The sequence below is a fragment of the Prionailurus bengalensis genome, chromosome E2 (genome assembly GCF_016509475.1).
Source record: "Prionailurus bengalensis isolate Pbe53 chromosome E2, Fcat_Pben_1.1_paternal_pri, whole genome shotgun sequence".
NCBI classification, from domain to species: Eukaryota; Metazoa; Chordata; class Mammalia; order Carnivora; family Felidae; genus Prionailurus; species Prionailurus bengalensis.
The window spans coordinates 9,942,228-9,955,739 of record NC_057352.1 but is presented as its reverse complement, the minus strand read 5'-3'; the positions used below and the strand labels follow the sequence as shown (position 1 = coordinate 9,955,739).

General features: G+C 56.4%; 1 protein-coding gene and 1 long non-coding RNA gene across 2 annotated transcripts; one reads left to right on the top strand and one right to left on the bottom strand.

Moving 5' to 3' along the window:
- The first annotated feature begins 7,840 nt into the window (after positions 1–7,840).
- On the top strand, positions 7,841–12,576 carry SELENOW (selenoprotein W). The gene is given in 7 exon segments (XM_043600437.1): positions 7,841–7,977; positions 9,419–9,443; positions 9,550–9,603; positions 9,784–9,792; positions 9,794–9,859; positions 9,963–10,061; positions 12,198–12,576. Coding segments are annotated over 6 exon segments (282 nt in total). The 5' UTR covers positions 7,841–7,930; the 3' UTR covers positions 10,044–10,061; positions 12,198–12,576.
- On the bottom strand, positions 9,418–10,061 carry LOC122494906. The gene is made up of 2 exons (XR_006300296.1): positions 9,937–10,061; positions 9,418–9,475 (listed from the first exon to the last, which is right to left on the bottom strand). It is a non-coding gene; the product is annotated as an uncharacterized LOC122494906 (long non-coding RNA).
- Positions 12,577–13,512: the final 936 nt, after the last annotated feature.

Here is a 13,512-nt window from a genome sequence, read left to right as displayed (position 1 = left end):
TCTGAGCGCCTGGTACTTGCCTCGAAAGAGGGAAGAATTCTCGCAGGGAGAGGAAGATAAGGATTCCTCGTGGTGCTAACGAATGACTTCGAATGACTTCGGTCGCTTTGCACTGTCAGCACGGAACCTGATGTGGGGGTCGTATCCGTGAACTTTGAGATCAGGACCCGAGCCGAGGTCGATGCTTAACCAACTGAGCTACCCAGGCGCCCCTTAAATACACTCTTTTTTTTTTTAATGTTTATTTATTTTTGAGAGAGAGAGAGACAGAGCGTGAGTGGGAGAGGGGCAGAGAGAGAGGGAGACACAGAATCTGAAGCAGGCTCCGGGCTCTGAGCCATTAGCACAGAGCCCGATGCGGGGCTCGAACCCACAAACCGCGAGATCATGACCTGAACCGAAGTTGGGCGCTCAACCGACTGAGCCACCCAGGCCTGCCCCTAAATATACTTGCTTAAGGCTGCCTTTATCTGACAAGTATATCCTGGGTGCCCACCATAAGCCACTCACCGCTTCACATGCTGGGCACGTACCAGGGAGGAGGACACGACAGAAAACCAGAGAGTGCACTTTCCAGGGGAGAGACAGCCTGACAGCATCCACAATGCGTGAGTAAGATACGTAAGATGCCAAGGGCATAGGTGCCAGGGGGAAGCGGGGACACAGAAGGCTGGGGAGGGGTTACCATTTTCGGTAGCGTCAGGGACGGAGCGACAGTTGAGCAAAGATCTGAAGGAAGTGAGGAGAGAGCCCTGTGACTGTCTGAAGGAAAAGTGTTCAGGCGGAGGAACAGCCCATGCAAAATCTCTGAGAGGAACCTTGAAAACGTTATGCTAAGTCAGACACAAAAGCTCACACACGGTAAGATCTATTTACGCAAAAATGTGCACGCGCGCACACACATGCACGACTCCTGTCCCTCGTCGCCATTAATTTCCTAGAAGAAATGATGGCTTAAGGGTCATTTTCAAAATTCGGAAAAAGCTCTGTGAACGCACTAAATGCCACTGACGTGCGCACTCTAAAATGATTAATTTTAGGGGCGCCTAGCGGCTCGGTCAGTTCAGTGTCCGACTCTTGGTTTGGGCCCAGGTCATGATCTCACAGTTTGTGGGTTCGAACCCCTCGTCTGGCTCCGTGCTGGCAGTGTGGAGCCTGCTTAGGATTCTCTCTCTCCCCCACCCCCTCCCCTGCTCACTCTCTAATAAACATTAAAACAAAAAAAAAGATTTAAAATGATTAATTTCTGTTATGTGTATTATCCCTTAGTTTAAAAAAAAAAAAAAACTCTGTGAGGAGGGGTAAGATCGGAGATAAGGGAGGGGGCCAGAACATGTGGGCCCTAGGGGTCCCCAGTGAGGACTCTGCTTAGACTAATCCGGGAGCCCTGGAGGGTTCTGAGCAGAAGAGGGGCTGGCGCCCCCTGGTGGCATTGATGGGAACAGGCGGCAGGGGACGGAGGTGGGGCAGGCCCCGGGGCGCCCCAGCGGGAGGTGATGTTGGCTCCCCCAGGGCTAGCAGGTGGAGGTGGGGAGGGGCAGGTGCCTCCAGGATACGTTTTGAAAGGAAATCCACCAAAAGTGGCTGACGTACAAGGAAAAGGAGAAAGTCAAGGTTTATGCCTGGTCTGGAACTTCCAATTTCCAGATGGGCGGGGGGGGGGGGGGGGGGGGCGGGGGGCAGAGGTGGGGAGGGGTATCCAGAGCTCTGGTCTGAGACGCCAGTTAGACACCCGATTGTAGGTGGCAAGTAGGCAGTTGGATGTAAAAATCTGGAATTCAGGGGCTGGAAATATGCATTTGGAATTTGCATGAGCCCCCAAATCTGTGAAAATCTGCCCATCCTCTCCCTACCCAGTGCAGCAGAATTTTTATTTTGTAAAGTGATTCCAGTCGGGCCCCTCAAGGGCAAACACAGTCAAACAACGTGGGGTGCTCTGTGTTTTGCTTTTTCTTCCACAGTCTTTCCTCTCCATCAGGGGTACCGGTTGTGTTGGGGACCCCAAACCACCCCTGTGTTCCAAGACTCTCCGGAAGGCCCCACGGGAGTCAGTACGTAGTTGATTTATTTTTCTTTTAAGCTTATGTATTTATTTTCAGAGAGAGAGAGAGTGCGAGCAGGGGGAGGGTCAGAGAGAGAGGCAGCGAGAGAATCCCAAGCAGGCCATCTGCCTGGCGTGAACTCCAAAAGCACAGCGGGTGTCAGCGCGAAAGATATTGTTTCATTCAAAAAGCCAAAACCGTGGCGCAGTGAGCCTCCTTATCATTTAGGGAAGTTTTATATCAGTAGAGGGAAGCGTCTATCAGCCAATTTCTCCAGACGCAAGGAAGGGCCAAATTCGCAAGGGGGGGGGGGGGGTTTGCTTTCTAAGGATAGCGCCCCGGGTTCTCTCCTCCCCCCTGACGCCCCGGCTCAGAGACGGGCAGTGATTGATTTGAACAAGATAAGAAGCCAGATAAGGAACGGAAAACATGAGATCTAAACCAGCAGCTAAAACCACAAAAACGTCTGGAAGGAAACATGGCCTGAGGTTTGACACAGATACCTTACATAGGACGCGAAAAAGGACAAAGAGAAAACGCAAGAAAAAATATGAAAGCAAAATTAAGCAAGCCCTGATCGAAATTAAAAGCTTTTGCTTTTATTATTTTTTTATTTTTTTTTTTTCAACGTTTATTTATTTTGGGGACAGAGAGAGACAGAGCATGAACGGGGGAGGGGCAGAGAGAGAGGGAGACACAGAATGGGAAACAGGCTCCAGGCTCTGAGCCATCAGCCCAGAGCCTGACTCGGGGCTCAAACTCACGGACCGCGAGATCGTGACCTGGCTGAAGTCGGACGCTTAACCGACTGCGCCACCCAGGCGCCCCAAAAGCTTTTGCTTTTAATATTTAATATTAGAATTTAAGCTTTTGCTTAATTTAATAATTAAGTGTCAAAAGACACTTGCAAAGGGGCGCCTTGGTGGCTCCGACGGTCAAGCGGTCAAGCGTCCGACTTCAGCTTAGGGCGTGATCTCACCGTTTGTGAGTTCGAGCCCCGCATCGGTCTCCCTCTCTCTCTCTCTCTCTGTCCCTCTCCCCCCTCTTTCAAAAATAAATAAATATAAAAAAAAAAAAACTTGCAAAAATGAGAAGGCACGCCACAGACTGGGAAAGTGCTTGCAATATCTCCAACAAAGGAACTCGTAGCTACAATATATAAAGAACACTTACAACTTAACAATTTAAATGAGCGACCCAACAGAAAGTTACTCAGTCGGTTAGGCGTCTGACTTTGGCTCAGGTCGTGATCTCACGGTGCGTGGGTTCAAGCCCCGCATCAGGCTCTGTGCTGACAGCTCAGGGCCTGCTTCGGATTCTGTCTCCCTCTCTCTCTGCCCCTCCCCCACCTGCACTCTGTTGGTCTCTCTCTCTCTCTCTCTCTTCCTCAAAAATACATAAACATTAAAAAAAATTAAAACAAAAAAAAGAAAGCTTCCACACATGCTGGACCTATGACTGGCCGAAGCGGGGTCCTCCCCAGATGGGCTCAGTCTGTGCAGGGCTCAGTGGTCCTACGTGGATAGGTGGTGGGGGAGGGGGACAAGAGGAGCCGCAGCCCCAGGGAGGCCCTGACCTCATGCAGAGTGACAGACAGATGGACGGAGGTGGTCCTGACGCTGATTACCCTGCACCCTGCACCCAGGCGTTGGAGCTTTCAGGCTCCCTGACATCACCCCCCCTACCTCGCCCGCCCGTGTGGCCCACAGGAAGGTGGCTCAGAGTGCAGGCTCCACAGCCCGACAGCCGGGGTCACAACCCCTGCTCTGTGCTTTGCGTGACCTCAGGGGAGTGCCTTCAGTCTGCCCATCTGGAAAATGGGATCATCACAGGGAAGCAAGTTCCAGGCTGTCAGCCCAGAGCCCCACGTGGGGCTCGAACTTGGAAACCCATCAGATCGTGAAATCAAGGGTGAAATCAAGGGTCGGATGCTCAACGGGCTGAGCCCCCCGGGCGCCCCTGGCTGCCCTTACCAATTACATAGCTGCCTTCCTTGATCTGTTTACAAAATTCTCGGCCCCGGCACTACCTGCCACCCTTTCCTGCCTTTATTTTTCTTCCCGGCACTCGCTACGCCCTCGGGGAATACGTATTTGTTTCTGGCATTTCCTTTGTCCGTCTCCCCAGTCACATTGTGAGCCCCAGGAGGCAGCCATGGTGTAGCTGGGTGCGGGGGGGGGGGGGCGACGGGGTCAGCTTATGAGTTACCATCGGTCTATGTATGTGTGTGAGGGAGGGAGGGAGGGAGAGAGAGAGAGAGAGAGAATCCCAGCCCAGGGATCATTACTAATTCCACCAGCCTCCCCACTGCTGGATAACAAAGACCCCTTTGTTCTCAAGGGCAGAAGTGGGGGGTGGGGGGTGGTGTTCCTCTTCTCTCGAGGCTTCTGGCAAGTTCTCCACCCAAAGGCTGGCCAACAAAACACTCTGGGGAGCTTCTGCGCGGGTGCCCAGCCGGGCCACTTGCTGGGTGTGCTGGGAAAGCCAGTTGGGGGGTGGGGGGGAGCGGGGGACAGAGAACCATACCTGTGACTGACAGAGTAGTCAGGACACGGCTGGGGGAGCCCCGAGGGGACCGTGACCCAGGCTAAGGGGCTCAGGGGGGGCTTCCTTGAGGGCGGTCCTGTTACAAGATAGGTTTTGGAGAAAAAAAAACAAAAAAAGGGAAAATCAGGACTCACACAGAATCCAAAAGTGAACGTGCGATTGGAGACTGGGGAGTCCGCACGCGTGAGGTGTCACAACCTGTTCGGAGCAGGACCAAAGAACAGACACGTTGTTGACAGATCAGGAACATTGAAGCGCGTGTTCAAAGGGAAGCAAAACGTTTGGGGAGGCGCTGCGGGTGCAGAGGGCGAAGAACAATCTAGCAACCCCCGCCCCTCCCCCCCCAAGGGGGGGACATTCCCCAGGCGCTCCTGGCTGCCCCAGAACAAAGAAAAACAAATACTGTACCCGCCAAGAGATCAGGTCGTGCCCGACGTGAGTCTCCATCAGTTTAGGATATCTTAGCAAATGACAAGAAAAAGGCAACCTTGTCAACAGTCCAATCTCCAGAAAAACCTATTGACTCAGTTTCCTGGAGCGCCAACATCACTCTCGCCTCCATAGTGATGGGGGAACAAAGGCAAGAAAGAAATCGTAGGTCAGATTAAATCCCCTTAGGGGCCGGCCGGGTGGCTCAGCGGTTAAGCATCCGACTCCGGTTCCGGTCATGATCTCGTGGGTTTTGAGTTCGGGCCCCGCGTCGGGCTCTCTGCTGTCAGTGCAGAACCTGCTTAAGATCCTCTGTCCCCGGGGCGCCTGGGTGGCGCAGTCGGTTGAGCGTCCGACTTCAGCCAGGTCACGATCTCGCGGTCCGTGAGTTTGAGCCCCGCGTCGGGCTCTGGGCTGATGGCTCAGAGCCTGGAGCCTGCTTCCGATTCTGTGTCTCCCTCTCTCTCTGCCCCTCCCCCGTTCATGCTCTGTCTCTCTCTGTCCCAAAAATAAATAAACGTTGAAAAAAAAATTTAAAAAAAAAAAGATCCTCTGTCCCCTTCTCTCTTTGCCTGGAGCCTGTTTCAGATTCTGTGTCTCCCACTCTCTCTCTGTCTCTCCCCTGCTCATGCGCTCACTCTCTCTTAAAAATAAAGAAATAAGCATTAAAAAAAAAAAGAACTCATGCGCATGCCTGCAGAGAGTTCGTGTGCATTACCCACAATCTGCAGGGTATTAAAACAGAGCCCATCATCCGGAAGGATTCGGTCTGTGTGGGATTACGTACGTCCTGCCCCGAATTCACGTCTGTCGAAGTGCTAACCCCCCAGGACGTCCGTATGTGACCTTCTTTGGAAACAGGTTCACCGGTAGATGTCAGTAGGTAAGATGATGTCATACTGGAGGAGGGTATCCAGCGTGACCTGTGTCCTTATAGAACTGGGAACTTGGAACTCCCACCGCACCGGGTGCACACAGTTTTCCACGGAAGCACGCGGTTTCCCCTACCACACTGTCAGTGAACCTGCGTCCCTTCGCCCCTGGGCGAGGCAGAAACTGCACCAGGTTGAGCCGTCGCCCAAGGAAGCGTTTATCTGCCGCCAAGAAGGAGATCTCGGAAAACAGCTTCCGAACGTGACTCCCGGTGGGATGAATATTTACACAGGGACGCCCCCTCCCGGATGTAGAGGCAGGGAGGAGGTCCTGCGAGCGCCTGAAGGCAACAGCCCGACGCTCGCCTGGGGTGTTATGTAAATGAGGCTAGGGCTGGGGGGCGGGGTTAGTATTAAAATGAGGTAAAGGTAGTTGTACGCGGTTGGAGAGATCGCTCCATCATCCGCCTGCCCGGGGACGCGTGGGGTCAGGGGGTTACGCTCAAGCCGGTCTGGGTGGTCTGGGCAGTGGCTAGGTTTTGCTTTTCACTTGCCTGAGTGAAGAGAGAAACTGGAAAGGAGGTTAAGGAAAAAAGTGGGGGGGGGGGGGACAAAGGCAGAGGAGTACGAGCAGGGGGGCAGTCAAGGTCAGGTCTTGGGGTCTAGCTGGCGACAATACGTGGGCGCCGATTTCTCGGAGGATGAGCAGGAATCGCGCAGGGGAAGAGGGCAGAAACAGCATGTGCAAAGGCCCAGAGGCCGGAGGGGGGGGTGCGGTCCAAGGGGGGATTGCAGTGGTTCCGTGTGGCTAGGGCACTGAGACCGGGCAGGGACAGATCGTGCCAAGATTTGGGTTTTTGTTCTGAGGGCTCTGGAAGCCACCGAGAGAGACCTCTGTATACGGGACATCGACTGCACCCAGCCCTGTGTTGGCTCATTATATCCTTCTGAGACAACGGGGATCAGAAGTCACACAGCCAACCGTTAGAGTCGAACTGGCACCTGCCTCGGGGCAGGGTTATAGCAGGTGAGGACCAAGGACCTGGAGGCGGAGGCAGAAGCTGGGGCGGGAAGGTCTAGGGCAGCGTTTATCTTTCTCGAGCTAGCTAGCTCCACGCGTCAGACACTCAAGGCTCTCCACCTGTAGGAACGCACTGAACGTGCGCACATCAACCCCCATCCTCCCCCCAACTGTCCCCAGGCTAAATCACTCCCACTAGGGAAGGGATTGATTTTGTCTATTTTATTGCATCGCTGATGGCAGGCAGGTACGCGGGTACGTATTGGTTAAATGGGTAAGTAGTCCTCGAAGGCGATTACGCCCATCTTCCAGACGGAGAAAACTGAGGCTCAGGGAAAGGCTCCCACGCTCTAATCCCTTTAACTAACTGCTGGCGTCCGGCACTTTCATGAACTCCCTTGCCTTGAAGACGGCTGGCTGGAGAGCGCCGGCGACCGCCACGGCGACCAGGCGGCGCCCGGGTCCAGCCGCCAGGCCTGAATAAGAACGCGGGGACCCTCCAGCGCTCCCTGGAAACCTGGGCTTCGGGGGTCCGACCCCGCACACCCCAATGCTTTCGGACCCCGCCCTCCTACCCTCTTCCGGGGGAGAAAAGGGGCCCCAGAGCCGCCCCCTCCCGGCCGGCGCTGGAAAAACCATCACCCTTATTAGCAATTCCGTTTAGTTCGCGGAACGTCTGGTCCAGAGCCCCGCCCCACGGGCCATACCATTCCGTCCCGGACGGGGGGGACCGCGAGGGGACGCGTAGGGGCTTCCCCCGGGACGACTCCTGTCCGGATGCATCCTGGCCCCAGTGGGGGAGGGGAAGAGCCCGCGTGGGGGCTCAGGGTGACGGGCGGCAGGGTCCCTGGGCCCCCGCCGTGGGGCCCGCCTCCCCCCACCCTTCCCGCCTCCCCCCTCCTTTCTCCCGCGTTGGTTCGCGCCGTGTAACGCCAAGCAACAACCTTTGTGCGACCATCCGGGTGTAGCGGAGTTCGCCGGTGCACGCCGCAGGTGGGTCGCCTGTCCGCGCCCCGCCCATGCTGCGGTCTCCAGCCATGGCCCTCGCCATCCGAGTCGTTTATTGGTAAGCACGACGGCCAGAGGCCGCCTCCGCGACCCCCTATCGGACCCCATCCTCCACCCGACAGTCCTGGGGGCTGGACCTACGGGGATCCTTTCCCGAGAAAAGGGGTTCTCTGCGGGTGGGGTGGGCGTGAGCGGAAGGGCGAGAAGGAAGGGCGTTGACCCCCCCCCTCCCCCAGGGCGTGGCATTCAGGACAGCTCAGGTTCTCGAAGGTGGAACTGGGACACGCGGGTGGTCATTTTAGACATCCGGGGACCCCGGGGGGGGGGCGCGGGGGGGGGTCAGCTTTGTAATGGGAGAGGGGCCTCCGTCATCGCTAAGGTTGGCCCTCCCCCAACGCCGTCAACCGCCCTGGGGTGGGGACCGCGAGAGTCCGGAAGGTTCGAGAATGTTCCAGCGTGGGTTTGAAAGGCATGAATACTGTGGATGTCCGTCGTTAGGAACCCTCCATCTTTTCGGTTTCTCCACCTGCAGAGGGGAGAGAGTGATCTCAGTAGTTAGCCGCGGATGGAGTGCCGGTATTGGGTGCTAAACATGTTGGATCCAGCTTCCCCCCTGCAGGGAAAAAGTCCCGAGTGGACCGGGGATTTTCTGTCTTGTTGACTGCGTTATGCACCCCCACCCCCACCCCCCGCCCGCCCCCGGGCTGGCATCTAGTGCTGTGCGGGCTTGCATAGACACGCCTGCACATAGGCGCTTAATAAATGCCTGTTCAGTGCGTGTCTTCTCCCAGAAAGGAGGAGAATTTTAGCTCCGTTTTGGTTATAGGTTGTGGGAGAGGGTGGGGTCAGGTCAGAAGCCCGAGTCTGAAATGGCCAGGGGGCAGTCGCTGGTTTTGAAAGACTCAGATCGGTCTCAGCGGTGGAAATGTTCCTGCAGCCTCAGCAAAGCAGAGGGTGGGGTGACATTTTGAGGCCCCCAGGAGGCGCGTGTTGCAGACTCCAGTCCAGAAATAGCATGTCGTGGGGGTTGGGCAAGCGTTTGGAACCCGTCCTCAGGACTGGTAGGACCTTGGGGATCCAGGAGTAAAGGTTCATCCCCTAGACCTTCGCACTGGCTGTGGGTGGGGGTGGTGATTCCGCGGTTCTTACCCTAACGCGGTTCTCTGTTTCCCTCCCTCCTGCCTGTGTCTCGTACTTGTGGTCTCTCTTTGTCACCCCCCTTTTCTGTGCCCCGTGTCTTTTGTCTCTCCTCTGTCGGTTTTCCTTGTGTGTGGGTGTCCCCAACCCCTGTGCCTGTGCGGCGTTCAACATTCTGTGTGTCTTTTCTCTCCTCTCTGTCTCCTCTTTGGTTTTGTCGTTTGTCCCTCTTGATGTCTTCCTGGGCCCCCTTCCCGGTTCCCCTCTTGCCTCCCCGCTGCCTGCCTCTTCCCTCCTCCGCCCCCGGATCCCCACCGTTTCCCCCTCTCCCCTGGGACCCACTCTCTCGGACCTCCCACCAGTGGTGCTTGAGGCTACAAGTCCAAGGTAAGCAGAGTGGCCAGCCCCCAGACGTGTCCCTGGGAGATGAGGGGGGACGGCAGGCGGCACGGCCCCTGTTGACCCCCGATGTGACCTCCCCCGCCCTTTTCAGTATCTTCAGCTGAAGAAGAAGTTAGAAGATGAGTTCCCCGGATGTCTGGACATCGTGAGTCTGGGGGATGGGGGAGAGAATCAAAGACGGTCTCCTTGTGTGTCCCCTCAGCCCTGAGTGGCCGCCGGGTGGTTCGGGTCGGCCCTACTCTTCACCCATATTCTCCCATTTCCTGGGGGGCGCAGGTGTCCCCAAGAGGGCATCTCAGCCCCCCCAACATCTCTCTCTTCCCAGTGCGGCGAGGGGGACTCCCCAGGCCACCGGCTTCTTTGAAGTGATGGTAGGGGGGAAGTTGGTTCACTCCAAGAAGGTATGTCCGTCCGTCCGTCCGTCCGTCCTACCTTGTGTTCAGCCTGGCTGAGAGTTGGGATCCCGGTCCTAGCTTACTCTTTCCCTCTTCTTCACACCCCCAGAGAGGCGATGGTTACGTGGACACAGAGAGCAAGTTTCTGAAGCTGGTGGCCGCCATCAAAGCCGCCTTGGCTCAGGGCTAATGGGCCCTGAAGGCAGAGGTGAGGGGGGCCCAGCCACTGGACACTGTGATTGACTCCCCGTTCCTGGAATTGACAGCTAGTTTGGAACCCAAGGCCCGGTTTCCAACCCAATGTATTCCAGAACGAGTAGCGGTTTCTATCTTGTGCTCTGGATCACGGAGCTGCTTTTCAGCACCTCCCGAGCCTGGTTTCCCATTTCCCGGCCAGCGTGTTCCAGATGAGCCCCAAATCCGGCCTGTTCTAGAACTGGGCAGACCAGAACCAAGCTCCTGACGCTCGACAGTCTGGAAGGACTTGGTACCGTTCCCTAATCTCAAGAGTCAGTCTTTCCTCCGGTGTTCTGGAACTAACTTCCATCCCAGTGTCCTGTAAACCCAAGTTCCTGTCCCCAGGGTGCTTTGCTCCAGAAAACTGGTTCTCAGGTGCTTTAAACTCAAGTTCTGTTTCTTTTCCTTTTTTTTTTTTTTTTGAAATTTATTTATGTATTAAAACAAATTTTTTTTAACGTTTATTTATTTTTGAGAGAGACAGAGCATGAGCAGGGGAGGGGCAGAGAGAGAGAGGGAGACAGAATCCGAAGCAGGCTCCCAGGCTCTGAGCCGTCAGCACAGAGCCCGCCCGACGCGGGGCTCAAACTCACAAACCGTGAGATCATGAGCTGAGCTGAAACCCAGAGTCGGACGCTTAACTGAGCCCTGCAAGTTCCGTTTCCTTAACGTCCCTTACTGGAGCAGAGGGAGGTCACATTGCAGTGTGAACTTGAACACGGCAGAACAGATTGAACGGGTGTGGTATAAACGTACTAGCGTCCTGCCTGACGTGCGGGGGTCTGAAGCGAGCAGTGTGTCCCCCTCCATCCCCCCCCCCCCCCCCCCCCCGCCGCCAGGGAAAAAGAGAAAATCAAGAACTGTGGAATTCTAAAGCTGCACGAGCTGAACACTTTCGTGCAGTGGGGATTCGAATTCTGAAAAGGCCGACACGGAGCACCTCTCCTGCAGAAACGTAACCATTTGCTGCTCCCGAACCGTCGGCAGCTCCGGCGGTTACTTAAATCAGCACGAGGTTTCCTTGGGTCCCAGAGAGGCCGTCCACCGACGGGTGGTCTCGTCCAACGCGAGCGAAAGTGGGGTTTACGCAAGAGAAGGGAGGGCGCCGTGGTTCTCGTTTGCGCGTCTTGCGGGTGCGGCTTCCAGGGTCTCCCAAGACCACGCTCGGGACGTGCGAGTCGCTAGAAAGACCCACAGAACTCAGCGAGGTCACGCCTGCGGGTACGGTTCATTATAGCGAAAGGCAGCGAAGGGAGAAGCAGGGGCAGGTCCTGGCGGTCCCGCGTCACCGAGGAGTATTGCGACAGGGGAGCCGCGGTCGACCTTGGCCCCCGGCCCCTCCAGAAGTCAGGAGCTGCTACCGCCTGGCCCAAGGCCCCACCATGAATCCCATTGTTAGCATAGACCAGTCCCTGTGGCCCAAGGCCCCAGGCGGGACATTCATTCGTTCCCAGTGCTGAGAGGTCACCCTCAGGAGCTGGGGCCCCGCCTGAGGCCTGGCACAGCCGGTTGGTGACCGTGAAGAGGTCTTTTCTGGGGCTCGTAGCTGGAGTGGGTGGGCGCGGGTGTCCCAGAAGCCCGTTTCTGTCGGTGGCTTCTCTGGAAACCGAGTTTCCCCGTGGGGTGCACGTGAGAGGTGTTCAGTCACATCTCCTAGTGGCCGCCTCTAGCACTCCCTCCCCCCCCCCCCCGCCCCCAGCCTCATTTCTCTCACGAGAGACTCGACTGAGAACTAAGTCTTGGCCCACCTTGCCTGTAGGGTTACCATTTTTCCGTCACGGGCATCCCCTGGTCCTTGTGCCTCAGTTTCTCCGAGAGCACACGCGCAGGGGAGGGGCGGAGCGAGAGAGGGCGAGGGAGAGCCCCAGGCAGGCTCTGTGATGGCCAGCGCAGAGCCCGGTGTGGGGCTCGAACCCAAGAACCGTGAGAGCATGGCCTGAGCTGAAATCAAGTCGGATGTTCAACCGACCGAGCCCCCCCCCCCCCCGCCGGGTGCCCCCTTTCCCCATCGCTTCTCTCTTAACCCCTTAATCGTGGGCCCTCACTCCCCCCACCCGGCCTTGTTGTCCCTGCAATCTGACCCCTCCCCTCTCTCTTCTCTGCACAGTCCAGTGACCTTGGCCCAGCCCCTCGTGGCCGACGCTTCATGACAGGAAGGACTGAAATGTGTGGTGGACGCCTGGTCTTTCCCTGATGTCCCTGCGGCCGCTGCGTGGGGGCAGAGACTGACGCCTCTGGTCCTTGCCTGTGTGTGTGTGTGTGTGTGTGTGTGTGTGTGTGTCCAGGCATGTAGCTCTGCACCCTGCCTGCCTTGTTCCCTCCTCTCCCCACCTGCCCCCGAATCCCCCAGCACCCCCCCTGGTCACTCCTGCTCCCGGCTTCCTTCTTGGGGTGGCGGAGAAAGGGATCTGGATGAGTGAGTTGTAGCTTTCAGCAGTGTGGGTAACGGTTTGCCGTTCAGTAAACACTGGATGAGTTTAACAAAACGTGTCTTGCGTGTGTCCATTTTACCCCTGGAACCTCCTCCCCAGCCTCGTGCCACCTCCCCCGCCCCCCCCATCTCTGGCCCAGGAAACGGGCCTTGGTGATTACGAAGCCCTTCATAGTGGCTCCGAGGTCGTGCCGATGAGGGATCAGGCAGCATGCGGCAGTGATGTTCATTTAAACGAGACCCGGGCTCCCAGATTGGTCCCAGTACATCCTGCCGTGGCCCCAGATTCGTAGAGGCTTGTACGAGTCTGCTAGGGTGGCCGTCAAAAAGACCAGACTGGTTCCAACAGCAGAAACCGGGAGTCTGAGGTCAAGGTGAGGACAGGTTTTTTGTTTTGTTTTTTTTTTTAACTTAAAAAAATGTTTATTTTTGAAGGAGAGACAGAGCGCGAGCAAGGGAGGGGCAGAGAGAGGGGGAGACGCAGAATCCGAAACGGGCTCCAGGCTCCGAGCTGTCAGCGCAGAGCCCGACGCGAGGCTGGAACCCATGAACCGCGAGATGGGTGACCTGAGCCGAAGTCGGATGCTTAACCGACTGAGCCACCGGGGGCTTGACTCAACTCAACCGGGGGGTTGACTCAGATCAGCAAAACATACGAACAAAACTGCATTTGTGTAAAACCCACCAGGTTCTTTATAAAAGGGCCCCCCCGAACAGAAAGGTGTTACTATTTTTCTTCTAACAGCTCTTTATCCTTACGGGGCTAACAGATCGGGCGCTCGGACGACCCGGCTAGGACAACTCTGGAAAATGTTGGATCAGATGGGCTGTGCCTAATCATGCTCTGGTCCTCTCTCTGATCACTTGAGCCAGGCCATCGGGTGGCCCCGGGTGAGGTGAGGAAATCCGCTGGGTGCCACATAGAAGCATCTAGACGGAAAAGTCCCAGTCTCTGAGGCTGCGAAGTTGGAGACATCTACAAAACCTCTCT